Genomic DNA, 26,665 nt, shown 5'->3' with positions numbered 1-26,665 from the left:
CTCTGTTCTTTGTTTCTCTGAGAATGGAGAGGCACCTCTTCCTTCACCTCCAAGAATTACAAGTTTTTCTGTTGTTGTTTTGTTTGTCTTTTACAGATAAATTTTGTAGCCTGTCAACTATTTGCCCTTTTGGCTGCCTTTTGGTTTCGTATTTACTTGGGTCCCAGTCATGCCAGCTCTGCTGTTCGCCATGCATTTGCCACCCTCTTTGGAATATACTTTGCTGTCTTCTGCTTTGGGTGGTGAGTATTTAATCACTAAGCAGGCAAGGCTTCGATAAAAAAAATATTTAAACTTCGTATCAGCTTTTCTGGGTTGTCCTTTTAGTCTTAAGAGCCTCTTAATTTTCCAGTCCTTTAAAAAAATGACAAAATTTATACCAGCATAACTGCCCCAAGCCTACAAAGTAAAATGAGCCACAAAAGCATTTGTAAGTGAGATATTTGATCTGTGATATATTTGTTCTGGCAGTTAGTCACACCAGTTTGTTGTGAAGACAGCTCTTTTGGAAAAGATGCATCCAGTTTGAATGAGCTCTTTGAGCTAGGCTGCTCTTTCTCTGAATGAAACACACTGACAACATCTTGTCAATAAGAGTTAATCCATACTGGGTATTCAGGCTATAAACATGTCATTGTGATAATCCATATTTTCTGATGCAGCATCACATTTATGCCATTCGCATGAGAAACTGTTCCTTCACTCCAAACTGTCAGGCCCTCCAGGTCACATAGAAATTATCTAAATATTCACTTTGTTGTCTTCAAGGTATTCCATTCATCTTTTTGTCCTGGTGCTGATGAATTATGGCATTATGAATATGGCGAGTATTCCCAACATCCACAGGTGAGCACGTGTGGTGGCAATACTGGAACTGCCCTCTGGTCTCCTCTCCTTTCCTTGAGAAATGTGTTGTTTTTTTCAGTTCTGCTTTTTCTCCTTCACTACCTTTCTTTCCGAGTTACTTGCACAAGCTTTGTTCTTTCAGTTACAGAAGCAGCTGTAATCTCAATTTGTGGTTTTTGCATTGGGACATAGCATTTGTCTATGAAATTTTTGGACCCAGAAGTAGGCTTTTGCGGGTTTAGTATTTTATGCCCAAGCTTCTGTTTTTTTAACTTAATGAAGTCATATTCTCCTTAGTAGTGTGTCCTTGAGGATTGCTTTCAATCATCCTTTTTAATGTGTTCTTCCCCTTGCTGCTTGGCCTTCAGCTATTTTCCAATTATTCTTGACTTAAGTAGTTCAGTTAAGGTCACTGTGGCAACTGCACTTAGTGATCTGTGAAATAAGTCTTGCATTCGGTACTGGACTTGGAGCTTGAAAAAGTAGGAAGTACCACATATGCTGTTACTTTGGAGTAGAAGCTTATAGCATCACCATGAGAAGTTCCCAACCATGGGATCTTGTTTTTTTTCCCTATATAGGTGTCTTGGAGAAAGACACCCAAGACACACAAAGGGCTTTTCAAGTGAGTGCTTTCCTAGCTGAAAGACAAAAAGCACTCTCTTAAAAATGAAAACTACGTGGAAGTGACATCTGCTTCTTGCACTGAGTAAGAGGAAGTTGGTGTGAAAGAACTTCTGTGATCAGTCAATGGCATTCTCATGGGGGGTCTCTGTTAAGAGTTCAGCAAGTAGAAGTTTTTAAAATTGTGTAGGTGGACTTATTTGTTTCCCATCAATCTGCATAATTGAAATTTTTTATTTTTGAAACTGCTACTTTACAGCAGGCTGGAGGCATCGGGTGGCAGTTCTTCCCACTTCTTTATTTCTGTGTTGGCATCCCTAAGAGCACATGGCTTGTAACATGATTTGGTTTGGGTGTTTACAGGTTATTTCTGTCTCTGCATAGTTCTTTCTGCAGCTACTAATGGATGCAGCATGGTGAACTCACATCAGTCTGAACCATGGATCTGAAACCCCTTCTTTGCTTGTCTTCAAGGCCAGGACTGTCTGAGCATCTAATGTTCTGATCCCCCTTTTTCTCTAGCACTTCCTGAGGTAGCACCTCTCTGATATCCAAATGAAAACCATCCATTACAACTTGTCTAAGGTTGCTGTGAAGTGTGAACCATAGGCAACAAGCTTGTCTTACAGCAGCCAATAGCATTTTGCACCAGCATAATAATGTTAATGCAGAAGATTTTGTTACTGCCCCCACCAAATACAAAAGCAAAGGCTACAAGTCCAGAAATAATTAATTATTTTTAAAATACAATTGGGCAATGTTTCTAAAAGAAATATCATCCAGAGGCTAAAAGGAAAAGATGCTTAAAGTATATGTTACTTGTTTCCCAGGTGTTGTACCTGCCCATCCCTTGGAGGAACGCAGAAGTAACTCATTTACATGAAACAAATGAACTGTAGGAACCACATTACAGAAGTAATCATTCAGTGTTTCTGTCTTCTTAGACAAGTTAGTCTGGTTGTAGGGATATAGGCACGATTTCAACAGGAAACCTCCCTGCTCTTATTGTTTAGCTTGTTAGTCATTATGGGAGAAACACCTGTAAGTCGCAACACAGATTAAGCCAGCTGGTATAATATCACCCACTGCTGCAAGATAGTCATGTGTGGACTAGAATTGATGTGAATTAGTAAGTCAGCATGCCGAAAAACCTCAGGAGGCTGGGTTAGGGGTTAGGCTTCTACTGTTTTTCACTGGATTTGAAGTAAATCTGTATTAATTTTATCAAAATTACTGTGTATTTAAGATGCGTGAGAATAAGCTTGAAAAATTCAAGTGTAGTGGCTGGATCTTTGCATACAGAGGTCCTTTAAGAACACTTGGACCTTTTAGTGAGAGTCCAAGAATTGGCTCTTTTTGCTCCCCAAAATTTGGGTGAAAGTGAACAAAGGAAATAAAAGCAACAACACAGTTTAATGTGCATGCACCTATCCCTGATTATTTTCAGCTAGTTTGCTCTCTGGTGAAGCTTGCAGCCTTCAAGACTTGTAGGCTGAAAAATTAATCCAGCATTGGAAATGTTCCAAGCTGCAACAGCAATTTGCTATTGTCTCTGCCTGGTCACTGCTCCCCTTTCAATCTTTTAACTTGAGCGTCAAGGCTTATTTTACATACTTCGTCCCATCTATCACAGTTACATGTCTCACCTGGTTGACCTGCCATTCTCAGTTGATGAGAGGGAGCCTAAGGATTGGATGCCTGACTCTGAGATAAAGTAAGACAGATTCTGCTCAGAATCTCCTGAAGAAGCTGTCGTGTCCTCTCAGTCTCCCTTTCAGCCAACTGTTTGCCTCAGCCACGGGAACTGCAGATTGTCTTGTGATCCTTGTCTTCAAATCCACCACTGTCACTCACACTGCAGTTTATTAGTCCCCAGAGAGGAAAAGCTTATTTCATTTATAGCCAGCCATGATCTGAGGAAGGCATGTCTAGTTTTCAGCCTGCAGACTGTTGCTCTTGTTTTATTTTGCCTTTAGTTCCCTTCTCTGATGCAACTTATTCTGGATGTTTTTTGCCATGTAGCTAGCTTCTGATGTAAGGCACACTAGTTGGCCTGGTCCTGGCCCATCTGAAGTTCATGGAATGTAAGCCTTCCAGCTCACCTTTGTACTGCCTAGTTTACTTCACTTGACAGTCTTGTTTCCAAGTGTCCGTTCGCTTCTCATCTCCTCAGTATCCTCTTTCTTGCTTGGGTATAGGCAGGGAGAAATTAATTATGGGAAAGGCTGCATCTGTCACAGCCGGATGCTGCAATGCTCAACTCTTGTAATGGAAAATGTCATGTTGTTCTCCTGCCTAACAGCTTTGTGGTCATCCTGAAAAATGGAGAGTGAATTTGTCAAGCTTAAGTAACCGCTTCTTCTGGAAAATGGCATAATTCAGCACTTGGAGCTGAAAACATTAGAATATGTGTCATTACCTAGCTTCATACATAATCAGAAAAGAGAAAATATCTTAAATATTTTAATTTCCAGTGACTCAGGAAGAATTATATCTGTAAACAAAGGGCATTTACAGATAGAAAAAAGGTAATGGATAACTTCAGCTACACACACTCAACATAACTGGATGTAAAATGGCTAAGTGAGATAAATTTCAAATAGTATGTGGGAGGGGGAACTCTGAAATTGAAATGCTTGGAATGATCTTTTTTTTTTTTTAACAATGTAAGAAGACATCTCCATAATGCTTGAGCTGCATTTAAATCCTCTTAAAAATCCTCCTAGAGCTTAGGTTTTTGCCAGATCTTGTAACATTGATTCAGACTTGTGAATTAGGTTGTTTGCACAGATGGAACCATGCTCCTAAACAAGCCCAAACCCAATCTGAGTGATTCCAGTTCTTGTTGGTACTTGTGTCAGTAACTATGTATTCTGTATCATTTGTTTTTAGGTACTCCTTTGTGGTAGCTATGGGATACCTCACCTTGTGCCACATAAGCCGAATATACATATTTCATTATGGTATTCTGACTACAGATTTTTCTGGGTGAGTAAGTCTGCAGGGTGTGCCCTGTATAAATTAATATTAGTTGAATTATGTTTTAAGAGTAATGTTGATATTATCTGGGAGGGCCTGCCATTTTTTTTTTGCCTTAACCTTTTTCTAAGCTATTTTTAAAGAAGGAAGGAATAAACTCTGTGTGGTTTTAGTGAGTCATTGCTCCTGCTGTTTTCCTGTGAGATGCTACCTAGCCAGGAAGTTAGGTCTTGTTTCCGCTTGGAGAAGCCTGCATAGCCCCTTGTGTTTGGAGGCTGGTCCTGAAGGGCAGGCTGGGCATCCCACCTTCCCAGGAACCTCCATCGGCTCCAAGTCTGCCCTTTCTCTTTCCTGTTTATCTTGGAGGGGACTTGGGGGGTCTGGATTCCTCTGTAGCCTGATGGGGAAAGAGTTTCCCTAGCAAGGGGCTGCAGCTGGTGGGAAGGGGCTTGGGGGCAAGTGTCTGGGGGAGCTTGTGAATGAGCAGTGCAGATAGTCGTGCAGTCAGCTAGTGTTGTGGACTCTGTTGTCATGGCAGGTTGTGGCTGTTGTTGAATAGCACAGCTTCTTGTGGGCAGTGCATTTCTGTGGAATGGTGCTGTTCACAAGAACTTCAAGCTCTCTGTATTTGATTTCACTGAAATAGTAGAGAATGGTTTGCAGAAAGACAACTAATGTTATATATTTTGTTTATGAGAGGAAGGCGTATTTTTTGCTTTATTTAAAAAGTGTGCTTATTCCTATTCCATTTGTTTAATTGGATGTCTAACTGAAAAAATTATGAACATGCCATGAAAAACCTCTGTAAACTGGTATGGTCAGTTATAGACTCCTATTCCAATCCTCTGTCTTCTTCTAGGCATAAAGTAGGAAACAGCGTGTGTCTGTCTCTCTGTGAGGTAATGGTGGGTTCAAGCATTTAATTGCATTTCTGAAAAGAAAAGAAAAAAAGGTGTTCTATCAGGACTTCAGAGGTTTTTATTGCAAAATGGGGCAGAAGAGAGAACTCACATTTAGAGAAATTTAGTTCTCTAATTTTTCTGTGATTCTCTTAATACACAAAGGCATGTCCCGAATGAGCATGGCATACCAAGAAGCCTATAAATGGGACTGGAATGTTATAGCTCTGTGTGTATTAGACAGAGAAAGAAATGTGAGAGAGCATGCTTTTCTGAATAGCGTTCAGAATGTACTGTGAGACATATTAGCTGTCTCTGTCTGAGAACATCCAGCTGAGATTGGGGGTGGAAGAAGAGGAATGGTGCTTGTTTTATAGGCTAGGTAGCCGTTTCTGCTCCCTTGGTGAAAAAGGAGCTGTGTATCTAATGATGAGCTTGAGAATAATAGTACTGAAAGATTAGTACTTGAACTTACTCTGTTATTTATTTTTGTCCTGATATTTAAGATACGGACCAAATCCTAAACTTCAGTCCAACATAAAACTGTCAAAGAGGAAACAACTGGATAATGTAATATGGATAGCAACTAATCTTGATGGTATTTTTAAAAACTAAGAATAAATAAAGGTATTGTAATATTATTAAGAAAAACTCGCCATCCAAAGTGCTCAAACTGTGATCAGCCTCATAAATCTCTCTCAGCTGTGAATAATACATGCCCATTGAGGCTTTGTGAACATATCTAAAGAGATGTTATGACTGGAAGAGACAAAATCAAAGTCACAGAATGTCTCGGGTTGGAACAGATCTTACAGACCATTCAGTTCCAAACCATCATGCTGTGGGTAGGATTGCCAGTCACTAGGTCAGGCTGCCCCCGGCCCCATTCAGCCTGGCCTTGAACACCTCCAGGGATGGGGCTTCCACGGCTTCTCTGGGAAACCTGTTCCAGGGCCTCACCGCCTTCTGAATAAAGAATTTCCTCCTAACATCTGATCTGCATCTCCCCTCTTTTAGTTACAAATTGTTCACTACCTGACCATGAAAAAAATCAGCTTTCCTCCTCTTTATAAGTGCCCTTTAAGTACAGAAAGGCCACAATGAGAGCTCTTGAAAGCCTCTTTTCCAAGCTGATTCTCGTAGACCTCGGTTTTGCCACGTATAAGCAAAAACTGAACCTCCTCCTCATTCTCCCTTGTGTGATGGTTCCACATATGAAATGTAAAGGAAGCATTCAAATATGCTTCTGGCTAGAACAGAGTTCTTAAATCCTTTCTCAAGACTTCACAAACTACCAAAACAAAGTCCATGTAGTGATGTCCATCTCCCTTCAACCTCCCAGCCTTTTCACTGAACACAGTTGGGGAGACGTTGCAGAAGCAAACCACTGGATTTAGGGGAATCTTTAAAGTGAACAAAAAGCCTGTCACCTGCTGGTTTGTATTTGAGATCTCAGTATTTCATAAAACTATGATAATATGCCATTACAAGAAGGCAGTTTTAATACATGTCACGTAGGCATGTAACCTGTTCTGGTGTCATCAGCTCTTTCCAGTGTTGATTTCCTGAAGCAGAGACATATCAGACATTAAATGGGTGTTTTTCGTGGGTGTTAGAAGGGACCTCTGGAGATCATCTAGTCCAACCCACCTGCTAAAGCAAATTCCCTAGAGTAGATTACAAAGGAAAGTGTTTTCACACAGGTTTTGAATATCTCCAGAGAAGGAGACTCTGCAGTCTCTCTGGGCAGCTTTCCCCATTGCTCTGTAAACCTCAAAGTAAAGAAGTTTTTCCTCATGTTTCATGTTTTATGGAACTTCTGTGTTCCTGTTTGTGCCTGTTGCCCCTTGTTCTCTCACTGGGCACTATTGAAAAGAATCTGGCCACATCTGCTTCACTTCTACCCTTTAGGTATTTATATGCACTGATAAGATCCACCCCTCAGTCTTCTCCAGACTGAAGAGTCCCAGGTCACTAAGCCTTTCCTCATAGGGGAGGTACTTTATACCCTTCATTTTCTTTGTGGCATAGCTTATTTGCTTGTGACCTACTCTGTGCACTTGAACAGTGCACAAAAGTGCATGCATAACCCTTTCTATGTGTGTTAGTACATGTATTTTTTGGTTCCTTACTGATGACTGTACTGTTTGTTTGGGATTCCATATTTCTTTTTGAGAACACAGCTTTTAAAATGCACGTAGAGGTGGACAGAGAGCAAGGTAACTTTTGAGTCATGTCTTAAGTAAACGAAAATGAAAGATCAAGATGTGACTCATCACTTCAAGTGTAAGAAGTAAGGAAACTTGTTCTGTGCTGGTGAATGGTTAATTCTTCTAAGTCCTGCCAGCAGTATGTTTGTTCACTGACTAACCATCAAAACTATGCTTAAGCCAATTGTAGCAACTTCTTGGTGTGAGTTTTCATGTGTTTCATTGTACTTAGATGAAAAGTTCATTTGTTTTAAACTATGTGACAGGTTATAATGATAACAAATTCCAGTTTGCTACGCTTAGATTTTGGTTATATAAAAATACATTTTTTATATTTAAATTTAATAATACATTTATGTTATCTCAGAAGATGTGGTGACAACTTTTTCTTCTGTCAGCTTCCTCAGTGAAAGTTCCTTTTTTTTTCTTCATTTTTTTGAAACTAATTGTAAAAAAACTGAACTTTCTGCTTCCCCCATCATTCAAATCAGTCTTTGAGAGAAACATGCACGTTTCATTTGGCTTTGTTTGCTTAGCATGAATGCATTGTACCTAGGAAAACTAAATCCTAACTCTTTTTCTCTATTTCTCTTATTTTTTCTTTGTGCTAAGAGGATTATGCTGGTAAGTTGTCTGGTTTCTATACAATGTTATAAAAGCTGTAATACCAACATACATTTTTGTTCTTTGTGTCAAGGCTTTAGACCGAGTATAGTAATATTATGGTGTTAGGGAAAAATTAGTTTAAAATCAAGGGATTTTGGTCAAGATTTTTGACAATTACAAATGGATATGTTTTCAATCTAGTAAGCTTTTTGAACAAATACCACATGCATATGATCATCTGGACAGAATTCAGGGTAGCTCCTCATCCATGTGAAGTTCAGTGTCTGCTTTAATCCTTTGCTTGATTAAGAACATAAAGCATTGTGGTTTCCTCTTTGCATTCATGCATTATCTGAGCAAAATTTCATAATACTGCAGACAAAAGGCATAGATCTACTCTGTTTCCCAATGCCATGTTGAACCACAGTGCAGAAATGCTACTCGATCCTCTGAATTTAGTTTTTTTGTTGTGGGTTTTGTTTTTGTTTTTTGTTTTTTCCTCCTTAAAATGTGTGCAGTGCAGTACATTGTTTGTGGTGTATGTTCCAGAAGCTCTGGATAACCTTGGTAAGGTCAGGTATCCAGTGGCAGTATAGCAGAGCAAAAAGGGGGAGCAGTGAAGTTTGGGGCTGGTTTCTGCTATTATAACTACTGGCAAAGGCAGGGTTTTTGTTGTTGTTGTTTTTTAAAGGGCTCTTCTGGTTTCTATTCTGGTTTCTGTGTTTGCTTGCTGCATGGCTGCTCTGCCAGGCTTTTTGTGCACTTGAAACTGCTCTGAGATGTCTGACCATTGATTACACAGAAGTCCTGTAAGAACCACACTTGGGAAGTACCAGTTAGCCAAGATTCAAGTAGTCAGTCAGTACCATAAACTCCATATATCAGGTGTGCCCTGGGATATGTCTCCAGAAACAGATAATCTTTGAAGTGAAACTTTTCTATCATGAAAGTATAAAAAACACTGTTTGGGAGCTTTCACCAAAAAAACACCTGCATGAAGCAAACTGGGAATGGAGGAGTAGGCATGAAAATATAAAGTCAAATGTTTGCCTTCTGCCTGTGCTTCAGTTGTTCATTTTTCTGTTGATAGGGGAAATACAACCTTGTTTCCAGTGAGGCTGTTGTGTGCCTGTCTCAGTGATCCCTTTGCCAGCACAGTTAATATCACAGTGGAGTGTGCCTATGTGAGCTCCTCGTACTGCTTTCCAGGCTAAAGAGATAAACCTGAAAGAAATGTTTGCTTTTTTGTTGCAATGAGCCCTTATTCTCCACCTACTCACTTAGTGAAATCAGGTCAGTGGAAACTATTTGTAGCTCTGGTGTGCCAGACTTCTCCGTGGGATTACCTAAGGTCAGGCAGACTGCTTGGTTCATGAGCCCTGAGGTTCGCCTAGCGCAGAATCCAGTTTCTGATATGGGAAAGATCCCCATAGCAGGCAACAAACTGATGCTGGCATCCTTAGTTCCATTGGCCTGTGTTGCTGAGCAAATTTATTCTGCTGGGACAAGTCATGTTTGAAATGGACATGATCTGGCATGTTTTCATTTTGAAGGTTTAATTAAGGGAGCGAAACCCTTCGTTCTTATTCAGCATTCTGTAAACTGTTGCTTCTTTGTCTTGTTTTTCAAGACATCTAAATTTAGGTAGAAAAGATTTTTTATTTCTTGAAGTTATTCCATACTAATAATGTATTTCATAAAATTCCCTAAAAATTCTATTGCTATTTAATATTGAATTCCTGGGAATTCTTAATTAAAAGTTGGCCAATATGATTTGTGTATGGGAGTGCAATACAAGCTACAATTTGTTATTGAACTCTTAGTCAATGTATAAAACAAAGAGGAAAAAATCACAACAAATCTACTTCTATGTATCTGTGCTAGTTTGTGACTGTAGTGTTTAGTAGCACAGGTGGAAAAAGGAGAATGTGCATTTACACGACACAGGAAGCAGCTGCAGAGCAGGTGGAAGGTGTTCATATATGATGAGGTTCAACTGTTTTGGGCTTCTTAGACACATATTTTATTTCAAATGCTCTGCCCCTGAGGGTAGGTCTTCACGCTTTATCTGTAAATGCAAGTAGGTCTGTTTATAAATGCAAGCAGGTAGACTGTCTTTTAAAATTTGTTTGAATTATTAAATAAGTTTTACAATTTTGACCTAACAGTTTGTCCCACTCTCAGTAACTCACACATTTCTCTCAAAAATCTGGGAGAAAGAAAAGGTCATTGGAAGTTCTGTAGTTTTGTGAACTTCCTTTCTTCAGTGCTCTCATATTGCCAAGTTTTAACAATCAGAACTCATGCACATATTTAGGGAATGGTGTTATTTTGTTTGTCCATTTTTTCCCCCTAAATTTAAGTTTATTTTCTGTGTCTGACTTCAGTATTGATTTAAGATTTGCGTTCTCATGCGTCGCTGTGTGAAGATGTAGAAAAGGGTATATTTTTTATTCTGAAGAAACAAAAGCAGTTTCAGACTTGCTCAGTGTGTTTGTAAGCGATGTGTGAGTTGCAGGGAGGAGTGGGACAAGCTATGGCTGTGCAGAAGGGGTGGCCCCACACCTCAGTAGTGTAGGAGGATGGAGAGTCCCAGCACTGCTATTGCCTTGTGCCGTGCCCTCTCTTGCAGTGAAGACTCAGGCCCCCAGAGAGAGAATGATTGACGGGTGGAGGAGGAAGAAGATACTCCCTGCTCACCTGAAACCTTGCTCACTCATCGCGTGAAACGTCTGATGATACCTGATGCTGATCTTGTGAAAGATTTAGAGAGTATAATCCATTTCTCCTAACAGCAGGTTTCCACCTTCCCGAGCAGGATGTGGAATCGATGGGTGGATCTGTAACATGAGAGTGGCAGGAGGCAGAGCTAAATGTGCTTCAGATCCATTCTGAAGGTCTCCCTCCCAACCATGGGCCAGGATTGTCATGTTTGCTATCTTCTCTGGAGTTCAGGCTTGAGGGAGGGAGACGATGTGTCTTCTCTGATGAAAATGCACGTTTGCTCTACTGGGATACAGTGTGCCGTGAATGAGACAATGAATTCCTAATATAGATAAAAATGACCTCTGTCTTCTCTGTGTTTACATGGTGTGCAGTTTTAATGCAGGCTGTGCTCTTGCTTCCATTGGTTAATCAGCGCATCAGAATTGTTTGCATTTTGGATCTCTCAGGCTTACAGCCTGATCTTCAAAGACAAGTGTCTAAATTTAGTCGGTAAAAGGCATAGAATTTTGGCTCTGAGCCCGAGGGTAGAATTTACACACTTCAACATCAGCATAAAGTGCTCGCTGTAAGACAGACACACTACAAATCGAAGCAGTTTTAAACAAGTGTTAGCGTTCACCCACAGAGCTAAAAGGTCAAGTACTGACAAAATAAAAGTCTGTGTTTGTGTCACTAGAACTGCTGCTTCACCAAAGAGCAGTCTCTTTCTCTCCTAAGGATTAAAAAGCCTGCTTTTTTTGTATCCTCAAAGGGTTGGGATTTATCTATCTTCGAAAGCAAAGCTAGAATTTGAATGGGAAAACCCGAGAAATAAATTGTATAAAGTACTGGCAAAAACAACTTGCAATGAACTTTTCATAAAATGGGAGGATTAATTGGAATAAAACTGAGAATGACTTCTTCACATTATTGGAGCTGCCTGGACAATGAAGAAAAGTTGTTATTAAATTTGTCTATTCTTTAGCTATAATCTGTGATCTAGATGACACTAGAATTAATACTGCAGAGATACTTGTGTTGCAGTTGTATTCCAGATTTCTATATGCAAAAGCTTGTTCTGGATTTTGAGTGCAAGTGTTTTTACTGATATTTCAAGAGGATACTGCTGAAACCATAAAAATAGTTTTTGGTTAAAAAATTGGCTGATAATACATGTTCTCCTGGCTTTGGTTAGAAAGTGCAAATTACCCTACCTACACAGAATTATGTGTAGACTCCTGAAACAGATCAGGTACGTTTTAGTATATAAAAAAAAGAGACCACTTTGAATGAAAAAATATCTTTTTCCAGTATCTTTTTTCCTGTGCTCAGCATATTAATTATCTTGAAAATTAATTTTGTTTATCACAGTGGGATAATGAGGATGATGAGAATGATGAGATCGCACACAGTTTATCTAGCCTTTGGGTGCCTTTGGGTTTACATTTGATTGTAACTAGTGGGTTGGTTTAGGGTAAGGATGGTTCAGAATCTCTTACAAAGCCATGCAGGATATTAATATTTGACTGTTATTTTAGACAGAGGTATCATGGAATGTAACTCTTTTTTCCTTATCTTGGGAAGTGGATGGGGTAAAGACAGTGCTTGAGCTAAAAAAAAAAAGCCTTCATCATTTTTTTCTTTCATTGGATCCCAGAAAATTTGTCACAGTGTTTAAAATGAATAGCCATACAATTTTTAGTGGTCATCTATTTGTCTTTAAAAAAAGTTCTCCATACCAGTCAAACTCTGTAAATAGAAGGTTTCCTCTTTCCTCTTCTAATTTGCTTTGAAGACATCATTAATGTTCAAGGTAAAACCTTCATATGGCTTATGCTGTTAATTTGTGACCAAGTTAAGAAATAATCCATTATGTTAGTCCTCAGAGAAATCAAATTTCTTGGGTGGAACTGGTGGTACATGTAATCGTTGTAAACAATGCTTTAAAAGTGATTGTGTCCTCATCACCCAGTGGCTGTTAGAATTATGTAGGTCTGGAACTCAGGCACCCTGTGCTGGTGTCTGTGGTGGCAGAATAATATAGGGAGGCAAGTGCAGCACATTCTCTTCACTCCCTTTTCCTGGCAAGGACTCTTCCAGATTACAGGTGTTCAGTGGTGGGTTTGGTGTTTAGTGCTCTGCAGCACTTAAAAGCAGCACATGGGCAGCAGTTATGGAGCCTCTCCTTGTGAGAGTCTGATTGATTTTTCTCACAGTTTGTTCCTCTTCTTTCTATCTCAAAGCTGTATTTTTCCTTTTTTTCTTTCCCCTGATTGTCAGCTGTGGCAGCCCACAGTACTAAGAATCTCTGTAAAGCCAGATATTGGAAATATAAGCAGTGCTATTGAATGTAATGTCTGTATATTGCTTGTTTGGTTGGCCCTAAAGCTGGTGTCACTGCAGGCTATAAACCTGGCTTAGGTTCACCTAGCTCATGCGTTGGGAGTCTCCAGATCCCACGTGCCAAACACTCCCAGTTGGACGAGCAGGCTGTCCACACAGCAGTCACAAAGCCAAGAAGCAGGGGGGACGTTGTGTCATGCTGACTATTCTGAGCTATTCTGGTATTTGCACTTTGTCAATTGAACTATTCACATGTGGAAATAAGTGTGAGTATCTGCAGAGTGGGCATTAGTTTAAGGCAGTGAGGAAACAGACGATTGGAGAGTTAACAGCAAGGAAAAGCAGCGCTATGTTACAGCAATACTGCTGTATTCTGCTGTTGCATCCTATGGGGCTTGAATTTGGTCTTTGCGTGGAAGGAAGCGCACTGGGCTGCAGAATCTGGTAGTCCTTAACGGCATGACTTCTGAATTACAATTTGCACTGCTGTGGGGTGGGGAGGCATAAAATAAGGCTTTGTGTGTGCTTAGCAATTAAAAATTCCAGTGCAAGTTACTGTGGGATTGTTTTGAACTCAGGCAATTGTCTTATGCCTGAGTTGCTCCTTCAATTTTAATTGGATGTTTTCCACTTGTTGCTAATACAGTTATGCCTTTTAAAGGCATAAAGACATTCAGTAAGAAAGTTGAGAATAATTTGTATTACAAGATGTGTAACTGCTGTGTCTGTCTTTGTTACAGTCCACTGATGATAATTACACAGAAGATCACAACACTTGCATGCCAACTACATGACGGTAAGGGAATTTCTTCCCATGAAGACAACATTTTTATTCCCAGGACATTCTGTGGCTGAATAACAGGGAAGATGAATGTAGTTCAGTGAGATGCCCCAAATGAAGAGGAAAAATGCTTTGTAGAGAAAAACAAGAGATGTTAAGTTTTAATCAGCTCTCTAGAATCAAACTGTCCTATCAGTAATGAAGACAACTATTTTTCCTTGTGTAATCTCTGCTTCTTTGGCATGAAGTTTGGATTTTATTTTGTATCTGCATTTACTGTTTAAATGCTATAGTGCATTTCTGAAGCAATTCTTGATTCTCACAAATCAAGAGCGGTATTTGATCTTTAGCTTCGTCCATTAAAATCAATGTAGAAAGCTTATGCTGTTCAATAGAACTGACAGCATAATGATATCAATAGGGAAAATGGCTTTAAAGAGATTTAGGTTAGATGCTAGGAAGAAATTTTTTACTCAGAGAGTGGTGAGGTGCTGCAACAGGTTGCCCAGAGAGGTTATGGATGCCCCATTTCTGGAGGCATTCAAGAACAGGCTGGATGTGGCTCTGGGCAGCCTGGTCTGGTGGTTGGCAACCCTGCACATAGCAGGGGGGTTGAGACTGGATGATCATTGTGGTCCTTTTCAACCCAGGCCATACTATGACTCCATGATTCTATGAATGGAGCCCCAGGCAGCCTGATCTAGTGGTTGGCAACCCTGCTCGTGGCAGGAGGATTTGAATTAGATAATCTTTAAGATCTCCAATCTAAGCCATTCTGTGACATATTTAATGAGTTGTGGGAGGTGGAATTCAATTGATTTTTCTGTGGGAAAAGCAGAGTTGCAGGTAAAATAGTGTTGTTTTCATTCTTACTCTGTGCTGTGATAGCAAAGACTAGAATACAGTACTATTATTGCTTACATCTGTTGATGTTGCACTATGAACTTCCAATGGCTCGAGACCCACTGTATTATAAGCTATGGTTGCCTAAGCTCTAGAACTTTTAGGTGGTGGCCACTACAGACTGCAGGATCTGGCATTTGCAAGCCAAATTTATGTTGAATGGGTCTGCCTGTAGTTCTGTGATTTCACCCTGATAGGCAACTGAAATCCACCACACTGCTCCCTCACTCCCCGTTCTCAGAGGAAGAGAGGGAGAAAATGCAGTGAGGAAGGGCTCCAGGTTGAAATAAGGATGAGGAGATCACTCATCGGGTACCATCGCAAGCAGGACAGAATAGGAGACTAATTTTTTGCTTATTACTAACAGATTAGGGCAGTAAAACTAAAAGCAGACTAAAAACATTTTCCTTCCGTTCACTTTCTTATATTTCCTGTCCCCAAGCAGTGCAGGGGAACAGGGAACGGGGGCTGCGGTCAGTTCATAATGCTTCGTATCTGCTACTCCTTCATGGCTGCTCTCTGCCCCTGCTCCATGTGAGGTCCCTCCCTCAGGATGCCATCCTTCTCAAACTGCTTCTTCACAGGCTGCTCACAGGCTGCAGCTCTCCAAGCGCTGCTCCAACGTGGCTCTGTACCACAGGGCCAACCCTTCAGGAGTGCACTGCTGCAGCACAGGTCCCCACAGGTGGCAGCTCTCCCAGTCCTCCTTTTTTCCACCACAGGCTCCTCTCTGTAGGTTGCAGCCCTGGTCCTAAGTCTGATCTTGCAGCTGACTGTGGAGCAGCTGAAGCTGGCTTTGATCTGACATGGGTAGCGCTGGGCTCTGCTCAAGGGGCCAACCTCACAGCCTCCAAAACTTTGCTGTGTAAAGCTAATACAATCTATTACTTCCAGCTGGTTATAGCAAGCACAGCTTGAAGGTCTGCATGGGCTAATTGACCTTGTTGTTAACTTTCATGTTGCTGGGGCTTCTCTTTCCCTGTTATTTAAGCCAGTCAGCTCAGGTATCGCTGCATACTATAGTGATGTGCAGCCTGTATCTACTGGAACCCTAAAGGTAAATTAAAATGGAGAAGGAAAGAGATAGCAGAAAGGGATGGGAGCATCTTGAAGCAAAATTCCTACAGATTAATGATAATAGAAAAGGCTTAGTTTGCAGTTGAGACAAATCTAAATTTGTAAAAATTTGATGTGGCTGCCCTTAAATGGAAGTGGACAAAATAACCAGCTCCTGAAGTAACTAATCACTTAATTGTTACCCTGGAGTTCGCCACCCTTTCAGTATTGAGGAAATGAATTAGCAAAGAGAGAAGGGATCTGAGCATCTTATCAGCAGTCTTTTTAGGTAATTGGTCTTATATGTGCACATCAATAATTATGGCCAGTACACTGAGGACTGTAATGATAAGTGATACAAAGCCCCTGATCTAGTGACGATGTATGTGTGTATGCTCAGCATCAAGTGCTGTGACTCATCCCATGGTGAGTTCTGCTGCAGCTGGCAGGATTTCTCACAGTAAGCACAGCTAAGGCTGCAGAGTGAAGGTTGTTAAGATACTTGCTGCTGTAAGCAACATCTGTTTACATGCTGGCCATTATACAAGATTTTCCTATAGGTTTCTTGGGACAGTGAGTCTGTTCTCTGCCTCTGGCCCCAAAGGTCTAATGAATCCAATAGTAGTTCACTCTTCCAGTCTGGACCTTATACAATTCCAGGTTATTAACAATCTGTGAGTTTCAGCTGGCTCCAGCAGCAGGCAGCCAGGCTGCTAGTTCACACTAGTTCATGAAGCTTCTGTTTCTTGAGAGCCCTTTTCTCTTCCACTGCCTGATCCTCCTGCTGTGAAATGCTCCATTTCTCACCAAGGAGACAGCAGGAGGCTGGAGCCTAAATGAGCAGGCAGCTTCTGGGAACAGAGGTTTTTCCTGCACAGGACTGTTAGCAGAGGCTGCTGGGGGTTGTTGCCAGTTGGTGGCATTGCGAGTTGCATTGTTTGTGTGGAAATACTATGAGTGCAATCCTGGAAGCAAATCTAGGGTGAAAAAGGGGGCATGAGATAAGGAACAGGATAAAGGAAATATGAATATACTTGACCTAAAAGTTGGGAATTGAGCTATATTACAACTGCTCGTGACAAAGAAATCTTGAAGCCTCTGGCTTTAGGAACTTCCTGTCTATGAGATACAAACATAAGGCTTTGGAGATGGCTTTCAAAAAGATCTAATGTGACTTTTCTTTCTAGGAATAGGGAGACAAGCTGAGGAACTTACCGCTGAGCAAAATCGACTTGCTGTGAAGTAAGAACTCAACTCCTGCTTTGATGTGTGTTTAATTTCATCTGAAGAAATTTAGGATTTGGGTTTTTTCTTTTTTCTTTTCACTGCCAATAGTAATTGGTGGTCCAGCCATGAAAATGTCACCTGCTTCTTCCTAGTCCATAAAAGGATCAAAGAACTTCCTGCTTTTTCTATTTGCTTGAGCAATTGTGTTTTTGTTATAGTACTGTTGCTATCCTCCTAATATGAACATAGCTTCTCTGCTGTATTCCTCGTTTCTTCAGCCTAGAACTTGAACCTTTATCACCCTGTGCTTGTCTCTAAAGCACTTGTGTGTTTGGCATCATCTCACTGACTTAAATGTATCCTCCACTACAGCAGAAGTGGCTTTTGTTGATTGAAGCCCATAACATTCAAGCTAAGGTTGTATTGTGTAGACTTTTTGCCTGTTTTCCTCGTTTTATCTCTGATACACTATTTTTCAACAACAGAATACTCCTCCTCTGTTGGCAAACTACGTACCAAAAATCCATTTTGACTTAACTCCGACACTCTTAAGTACTGCTTTTCTTCACTATAATTCTCAAACACTGAAATTTTGTTTTTTTCCTGTCTCCTTCCATAATGTTAATGCGCCTACTCCTTCAGGTTATGAGACTTGTCTTCTCATCTTTCACAGGGAGACAGCATGTTGATCATTTGCTCAAACAGCTTTTTTTTCTTTCTTGTCCCTTAACACAGATGCAGGATACAGGTGAATGTTTTCTGAGTGGAAATTAGCATCACTATATGCTGCTACTTTTCACCTTGAAGTGTATGTTGAGGGAAAGGAAATTATTTCTATGACAAAAAATAGAGCTCTCAAAAAATCTGCCTATGCATTTCTGAAACGAAGAGTGTACTTTCCTGAGAAGCAAATGTCTTGTAGGGAGGTTTATGTAACTTTTGCTGTGGCCCATAGCTTTTTGCCTATTTTTAAAGCTCACAGCATATTGTTCAGCTGCACTGGGTCCTTGTGACCATATGATTAATTCCAGTCAAATCCTCACCAAACAGGCTTTTTTTTTTTCCTTGTACAGTAGAGGAGCTCGTGATGTAGGAGAGGATGTCAATAACTCAAGTGTCAGTGGCAGAGAAACCATAATTGAGGAGTTTTAAATCCCCTTTGGTAATACAGCCTTTTGTCTTCCCTCTGTTTTTGGTCTGTTCGTGTTTCTCACTCATCCTCTGTACATTCCTTTACACATTGCTCATGTCTCCCCACCCACCTCCGTGCTCAACCTAAGCTGAAACTAATGACTTTATTTTTAATCTTATCTTTACTCTCAGAAACCCGAATCACCGCTCTTATTTTGCAGAACAGGAAAGATGAGCCTTACCCCAGATAGTTCTCTGCATCTTTCTGTGAAATTATTTCAGCAGGGAATGTATCATTCAGACACTAGCATCTACAATAACCCGCAGAATGAATGCAGAAAATCCTGGCTAAGCTAACTGTTTATTCAAACTAATTCCACTTCAGAATAAAAGTACGCAAGAGCAAATGCTTAACTGTTGCTTAGTTTTTCTGCTAGAAATTTATGTTTAAATCAGAAAGAATTTTAAGTAGGTTTTTGCTTATGCATGCTCATCCGTATCTTGGACAGGAGAGTCCTGAAACACTGTGCTCTGGATTCTCTTTTAATCTGGGAGCTATTAGCACATTAATGGAGAACGCTGTGTATCTCAGTACGGAATTAAAGGCTTCATGTTTCCTGCCACATAAAGGTAGCTCAGTAGTTTAGAAACTACACTAGAGGCCTGCACATCTTTCTTTTCAATCCCACTGATCTGTTGCAGTGACAGTGAATCTTTTTCATTTTACATCTAATGCTAAAACCTCCAAAGGAACTTGTGAGTTATGCCCTGCAAAATGGAAATAGCAAACAAGATGAACCTTCTCTGACTTCTTCCTTCAGATGTCTTTTGATTTAAATGTTTTCACTCTACTTCCTTTTCCTGTTCGTGTTGCAATACAAGCAATTACTTCCTTTATTTGCACAGAAGGACAGAGAGCCTCTTCGTTCTGTTCCTGTATGTCTCACATCATGCTTCCCGTTTTTTTTGGAGGGTCAAACTGTGCAGGCAGCTGCTTTCAGAAGGGTGGTGGAGAGCTCCTGTCTGTTGTGTCTTAAAAGCTCCCTGCCCTACAGTTTGCATAACAACACAAAGTGTTGCATTGCACAGCTTGGTGGGATGGCATTACTTAGCTGGTGGTCTTCTAGCCCTTACTGACCCATGTCTGACTGGGCACATGTCCAAAACAGCGCCAGCTTCCCACTGTTCTTGCTGCTGATCTGATCATAGCATACAAGTCAGTGTGTTGGAGTGAATGCTTAAGCTAAAGGTTTCTCATAATAAAACCACAGCTTTTCAGATTGGTAGCATTTGTTCACCTGGGGGTTTGTGCACTTCCACATTACTCATTACCCTTGTTCTGACTGCCATCTGCCAAACAGCATTAGGATATAAGAAAAGCTGTGCTTCATCTTTAAAAAAAAAAAAAAAGTTTTTTTTTTTTTAAAGATAAAGTTAGTTTTGAGCTATGGGAGTGTGATAGGAGAGTACAACTCAAAATGTTCATTTAAACATTTGCTATGTTTTAATCTTTTTTTCTTTTGCTGTGCGTGGATGATTTTTACAGGACAAGACCTTCTTTACTGGAGTATTTAAGCTATCTCCTCAATTTTATGAGCATCATAGCTGGGCCTTGCAGCAATTACAAGGATTATATAGCTTTCATTGAAGGGAGGCACGTGCACATGAAACTATTAGAAGTGAACTGGAAGCAGAAGGGTTATGACAGACTTCCTGATCCTTCTCCAACTGTAAGTTTTAAAATGACAAAGATTAATTGCAAGGGAGAAGAGAGGATTCTCATAATTAAAAACAAAGAGGAAAAAAGATTTTTGAGTTAACTTTCCAGTAAATGTTACAATGTGTTTTTGTTTTTCTTTTCTCCTGTAAAGTGGCTGATGTCTTCATCGTGAGGTCAGGGGTGAAGGGGCTGTATCTTCCCCTGAAATGCTTTGCAAGACTTCAATAATGTTACTTCAGATTTGCACTAGTCTTACTGATAGCAGAATAAGGCCCTCACTGCGTTACCTTCAAGTTTGCAGAAAATATTAAAATTTGCATTGTAACCATTTTATAATAAATACACATTAACTTACTAATGCACAGTAGGAAATTTTTATGTTTTCCAAAGTGCATTACTTTTACTCAGTTTTTACATGGCACCCAAGTGCCTCATTTCCCTTTTTTATTGTGCCCCTATCAGGCAGTGTTTGCTCTTGACGCCTAAATGAAGTTGAGCTTCTAACTACTGAAATGATGCAATTGTTTTAGTATATAAAAAGCTAAAGAGTAGTAATAGAAAGCAGTATGGTGTAGCAGATACCCTGTGTCATGGGAAAGTACGCTGCTGTGTGAGATGTATGCTTTTTTGACAAGTGATTTTAGCAAGACATCTGGATGGCAGCTGGACAGTAAGGCCAGCCATTGTACTGAATGCTAATGCTTTTGGCTGCTAGGAGGAATCCAGTCTTTCGTTCCAAAACATGACAGTGCATATAGTACAGCTTTTTCCTTTTTCCTTTGGTTTCTTTTATTGTTAGTTTCTTTTCTCATTTTAGAACCTCCACTGACTGATGCCTCTGATGAAGTTCACAGCCAATTTTCACTTCTATTTCTTGTCTGTACCTATCTCTAGTTAATTCAGTAAACCCTGTTAGACATAAGCTTGGACTGTGGCTTTCTTTAGTCACGTCTTCTAAATTAATTATTGTCAGTGTTGTCACTGTTAATCTTGTTGGTTCTCGAATAATGTTATTTTTATATGTCATGAGCACTGCCTTCATTTGTCATGAGCTCTGCTTTTTTCTTCCCTCAAGAAAATGCTTCTAATTAACATTTCACTGTTGTTTATTTTTTAGGGAGCAGTGATGTACAAGTTGTGTATCACACTGATATCTCTTGTTTTATTCTTGACACTTACCAAGAACTTTCCTATGGCATATATTATTGATGATGAATTTCTTGATAAAACACCCTTCTTAACAAGACTTGGTTACCTATATGTTGTGACACAGTCTGCAAAACCAAAGTATTACTTTGCATGGACGCTAGGTAAGTCTGGCTATATCACTTATTTTTATTAACAAATCATTTCATAAGTGGGAAGGAGGGTGAAAAGGTCTGATACTGTGAGAAAGCAATGAAATGAAATAGCCTGTAGACCTGTAGTTCACACAGGAGATGTACACATGTTCCTGTTGGCAGTGTTTCCCACTAAAGTGAGCAGATGTGCATAAAATCTCTTCCAATTTGTCCGACATCCTCTGTCTCTGGAAGCTATTCTATTTTTCAGCTTCTCACCAGTAAAGCCAATGTAACAATTTCCTCTTAAACTTTTGTAATTACACTAAAGTAATTTTTACACATATTCATAGGAAAAACAAAAAAGATTGCCTCTTCTAAACCTTGATTTTGGTGCTTATGTCAGTGGGGTCAGGAGGTTAAAATTAGTCACACTCAGGCTTACAAATATGTGAACAGACCTCTCTTTTGTTATGGGACTTCTGCATGTGCATCTGTATTAGAAAGCTGTGGTTCTTGGGGGAAACTGCAGTTAGGCTTTGCCTCCAAAGCACTGTGTGGTGCTAACCTTGAGCAATTGAGAAAGGAACAAAGAATCCTGGGGCAGGTGGAGAATGATGAAGGCCACGGGAAGGACCCAAGAGCTTCTGCAAGGAAAATGAAAAGAGAAAGAAGAGAGTTCATTATTGAGAGAAGCAAATCGCTTTGGCTTCAGTATTAGAATCCAGCTCGCTCAGTGCTCAAAATAATCTCTTTCTATTTTATCTTCTTCCTTTTAAGTCACCTTTCCTGTCTGTGTGTGAAAACTCGAATCCTTCTTGTCCAGGCTGAATATTGTGAGACTGAATTTTTTGCTGATATTTCAAGCCTTTGTGTGTAGATAGATTCTGCAGAGACACACGAGTTTGAATCTGAGAATATCATTGAGATAGCATGGAAAGAACCAGGGAAATTCACTGTGATACTGAAAATAAAATTGACAGATCTAGAAAAAACCACTGAGGATTAGCATCTCTGGGGCAGGAAATGCTATGAGATAAAGAATTGTTTGCCAAGTAACTCCTTTTTAGAGATACTCAGTATTAAACGGTCACCTAAAAGTTTTCCAACATGGTAGTTAACTATCAGGACATTATCAAAGAGATCAACTGAGTTAGGACATGGGTGAGCTTTAGAGGCTGCAGAAATATCTTGCAGTGGAGGGAAAAGCATGCATTGCATTCTGATGGGTGAGGTCTCTGTTATTCACATTACAAATTCAGGCAACAAAATAGCAGACATTTTATCCTTTCACTGTTTAGCTTTCCGTGGCATGGCATAAGGCATTCTAAAAGTGCTTGCTGAAACTGCTGATATGCACTTCCTACTTTTAGAAGGGGACAGTTGTACTATTGTGTGATAACTGCAGTGATGAATTCCTCCAGATTGATGAAAAGTCAGATGCAAGATAGAAAATTCAGTTTCTCCCTGCACTAGCAATAATCATGTGAACGTAGCTACAAACTTGAGTCAGAGCCTTTGCTGAAAGCAATTTGGAATTGAATGCCTACCTCCAAGGGTTTGTGTGGAGCAAAACCGATACACTAGAGCTGTTGAAATCAGCAGGGAAACCTCTGTTGAACTTCATGGAGGTTGGGTTTTCACAAGTAACTGGAAGGCTGGACAGCTAAGATACTTCTTTGCTCAAACCACGCTTTTCTATAGGATGTTAGCATGTGAAGCAAGAGTCTTGGATATCTGTGGTGTGGCTGTGCCTCTGGATTTCTGATTTCTTGCATTTGACAAAAAAGCATTAAGTGTCCCTACTATCCATTGAGCGAGGAGGAACAAACCTCCTCTGGCAGTGACAGCCTATTAGCAGGTGGAATCTGGTCTCATAGCAAGGCACTGGCAGGCCGTACAGTAAATGTAATTTCTAACAAGCTTGTTTTGTGTTTGTTTTTTTAAACAGGGAGAGATATAAAAGTTGGAAGACCTTTCTTTCCAACAATAAAATCTAGCTTGTTTAGTAAATTGGAAAGTAAATGGAAAGTGTCCGGTTAGACAATGTTGCTTATTTATTTTTCTATTTACTTATTTGTTTCTATTGTTGTTTTTAATTAAGTTCTCTCCCTGCTTTTTCACTTTGGAGTTTCTCCAAGAAGTTGTGCCTGTGTTCCTGGCACTTACATGGCAAAATCAGTTTTCACTCTCCAGAAATAAACACTGACCTTTTTAAAGCTTGACTTATTGCAAGCTTGTATTTTGTAATTGATCTAAAAGGAAAAGCCTTACCTGTATTTTTGCTTATTTTTGCTTACTGTATTTTTATTCCTATGTCCTCAGTGGTGGCTGCATCTACACGATAATGAAAACCTCCTATTTTTTTGTTGCATTGATAATAGGTTTCTGGTAGGGGTATGTTAAAAGCAGGATTTGAGCTCCAGTGATCAAGTGGCTCCCAGGCAAGGGCAAATAGTTACCCGGTGCCTTGGGAAACTACAAGAACTTCAGCCTGCGGAGCTGAGCTCTGCTTAACTGCAACAGCAAGAAGTGCAATAAATGAAAGCCCTACTGTTACCCAAGCTTTTATTCAGACTACTAGTTGTTAATTCTGTGATTTAAGTTACTCAATATTTCATTTGTAGAGATGGTTAGGTACTTTAATGAGACACTAAGCAATGAGTTTAGTAAAAGGCTTTGTTTGCCTAAGTGAGAATAAAATTCCTAATTAAAACAACAGTGTTGTAACTCAGAGAAATGGTGAACATGTCTGGTAGACAGTACAGTTTTTCTGAGTTCTGGGAAGTGATGAGACTTCCAGACATTTTTTTAGGGAAAATATAAACTCGTGGTGCAAGTGGAACTAAACCTGGGGGGGATGTGTAAAACAGCGAGGAATTCTACAGGTGCCTCTAGTTTAAAGAGGGTAAATTTAGGTTAAATATAAGGAGAAAATCTTTTATAGTGAAGCTGGTGAGGCGCTGGAACAGGTTGCATAGTGTTGTGGTTGATACCCTGTCCCTGGAGACTTTCAAGGTGAGGATGGATAAGACGCTGGGCAACCTGGTCTAGTTGTGGTGTCCCTGTTCATTGCAGGGGATTTGGACTAGATGACTTTCAGAGGTCCCTTCCAACTCTAAGAATTCTATAATTCTGTGATTCTACCTTGGTCAGAAGAGACAGTCAAAGGAGAGCATACCCCCTCTGACATATAAGAAGGGAAGACTGGCTTCAACAGAAATGGAAGAGACTGAGGTACTTCACAAGCGCTTTGCTTCAGTCTTCACTGGGATTCAAGCTTCCCACACCTCTTATGTTCCTGAACTTCTATGTGGAGATCATGGGAGCAAAATCTCTCCCACTGTAAGAGAAGAGCAAGTCACCCCCTCATGAGGCTGAAGGGGCCTGTGGGGCCAGGTGACATTCTTCCTCGAATCCTGAAGGGACTGGCTGATGCAGTAGCCAAGCCATTCTCCATCATATTTGAAAATTTCTATCTGTCAAGTGAACTGCCTTGTAACTGGAAAAAGGGAAACATCACTCCCATTTTTTAGAAAGTGAGAAAGGAAACCCAGGAAACTACAGGTTGATGAAACCTCTCTTTTGTGCCTGGGAAAATCATGTAACAGGTCCTCCTGGAAGCTGTGTTAAGCCACATGCAAGATGAAGAGGTGACACGAGACAGCAAGCACAGCTTCACCAAGGGTAGATAGTGCCTGAGCAATCTTGTGGCCTTCTGCGATAAAGTGACAGCATTGGTGGACAAAGGAATGGCAACTGATTTTGTCTGCCTGGAGTTGTGCAAGGTCTCTGACATGGTCCCACACCACATCTTTATCTCTTAATAGGAGAAATACAGATCTGAAGGTTCGGCTATTCAAGGAAAAAGTATTTGTTTGGATGGTTGCAGCCGGAGGGCTGTTGTCAATGGCTCAATGTTTGGAATTGTTTAGCTTGGAGAAGAAAATGCTCTGGGGAGACTTCATAGTGGCCTTAAAGAAAGCTTATAAACAGGAGAGAAAACAACTTTTTACATGGGTAAATAGTGATAGGACAAGGAAAAAGAAATCATAGAATCACTAAGGTTGGAAAAGACCTCCAAGATCATCTAGTCCATTCATTCACCTATCAACAGTATTTTCCCACTAAACCATGTCTTGTACATCTTGAACACCTCCAGGGACAGTGACTCAATCACCTCCCTGAGCAGCCCCTTTCAGTGCCTGACCACTCTTTCTGAGAAGAAATTTTTCCTGATATCCTACCTGAACCTCCCCTGGTGCTACTTGAGGGCATTTCCTCTAGTCCTTTCGCTACTTACATGGGAGAAGAGGTCAACTCCCAGCTCACCACAACAACCTCCTTTCAGGCAGCTGTAGGGCAATAACGTCTCCCTTGAGTCTTCTCCAGACTAAATTCCAGTTCTGTCAGTCACTCGTTATAAGACTTGTGTTCCAGACCCCTCACCAGCTTCGTTGCCCTTCTCTGGACACGCTCTAGAGCCTCAATGTTATTTTTGGAATGAGAGGCTCCAAACTGAGCAGTACTCGAGGTGCAATCTCACCAGCGTTGAATACAGAGAGATGCTCACCTCCCTGCTCCTGCTGGCAACAATATTACTGATACAAACCAGGATGCCATCAGCTTTCTTTGCCGCCTTGGCATGCTGCTGGCTAATGTTCAGCCAAGCTTTGACCAACATAATTCCTTCCACACAGTATTCCAACTGCTCTGCCCCAGGCCTGTAGTGTTGCCTGCGGTTGTTGTGGCTGAAGTACAGGACCTGACACTTGGCCTTGCTGAACCTCATCCTGCTGGCCTCAGTCCAACTATCTAGCCTGTCCAGATCCCTGAGAAGAGCCTTCCTACCCTCAGGCAAATTGACAGTTCCTCCTGACTTAGTGTCATTTTCAAATTTACTGAGTGTGTACTCAATCCCCTTATCCAGGTCATCCCTCTGCCAAGACAAACTTGTTTTTGAAGGAGAAGGTACAAAGTCCTACAAAGATGTCTCTAATGTTTAGTGCCATATGCAGCTGCAAGAAAACACTTCTCCAGCAGTCTGATTTGACCCGTTTTGCTTTCGTATTGCAGCAGATGCAGTCAACAATGCAGCTGGGTATGGATTCAGTGGAGTTGACGAAAGAGGTGCTTTCCGTTGGGACCTGTTGTCCAACTTAAATATCTGGAACATTGAGGTGAGTTAAAGGAGTAGCCACATTGGCATGTTGACAGATAAATAAGTGTGATAGTGGGGAGATTGTTTGCTGGAATGAAAGTAAATCCATGCCACCAGGCTGCCTATCTTTAATTTGGAGAGGTTTTGTATTTTATCTGTTGGGCAGATAAATAGCATCTGTTACACAGCCTTT

General features: G+C 40.5%; 1 protein-coding gene across 2 annotated transcripts in view; it reads left to right on the top strand.

Annotated features, from left to right (window-relative positions):
• MBOAT1 (membrane bound O-acyltransferase domain containing 1) overlaps window positions 1–26,665 on the top strand; it is a 58,733-nt gene that overhangs the window by 22,088 nt on the left and 9,980 nt on the right. For both annotated transcript variants that reach the window (XM_052697957.1, XM_052697958.1), the window contains 8 exons: window positions 97–242; window positions 769–846; window positions 4,363–4,458; window positions 13,954–14,009; window positions 17,141–17,195; window positions 19,858–20,041; window positions 21,149–21,341; window positions 26,388–26,491. In XM_052697957.1, the coding sequence (XP_052553917.1) occupies window positions 97–242; window positions 769–846; window positions 4,363–4,458; window positions 13,954–14,009; window positions 17,141–17,195; window positions 19,858–20,041; window positions 21,149–21,341; window positions 26,388–26,491 (912 nt within the window). The remainder of the gene's footprint in view (window positions 1–96; window positions 243–768; window positions 847–4,362; window positions 4,459–13,953; window positions 14,010–17,140; window positions 17,196–19,857; window positions 20,042–21,148; window positions 21,342–26,387; window positions 26,492–26,665) is intronic.

This window comes from Tympanuchus pallidicinctus, unplaced genomic scaffold (assembly GCF_026119805.1).
Source record: "Tympanuchus pallidicinctus isolate F22 unplaced genomic scaffold, pur_lepc_1.0 scaffold31, whole genome shotgun sequence".
Lineage (NCBI taxonomy): Eukaryota > Metazoa > Chordata > Aves > Galliformes > Phasianidae > Tympanuchus > Tympanuchus pallidicinctus.
This window is presented reverse-complemented; position numbering and strand designations above follow the sequence as displayed.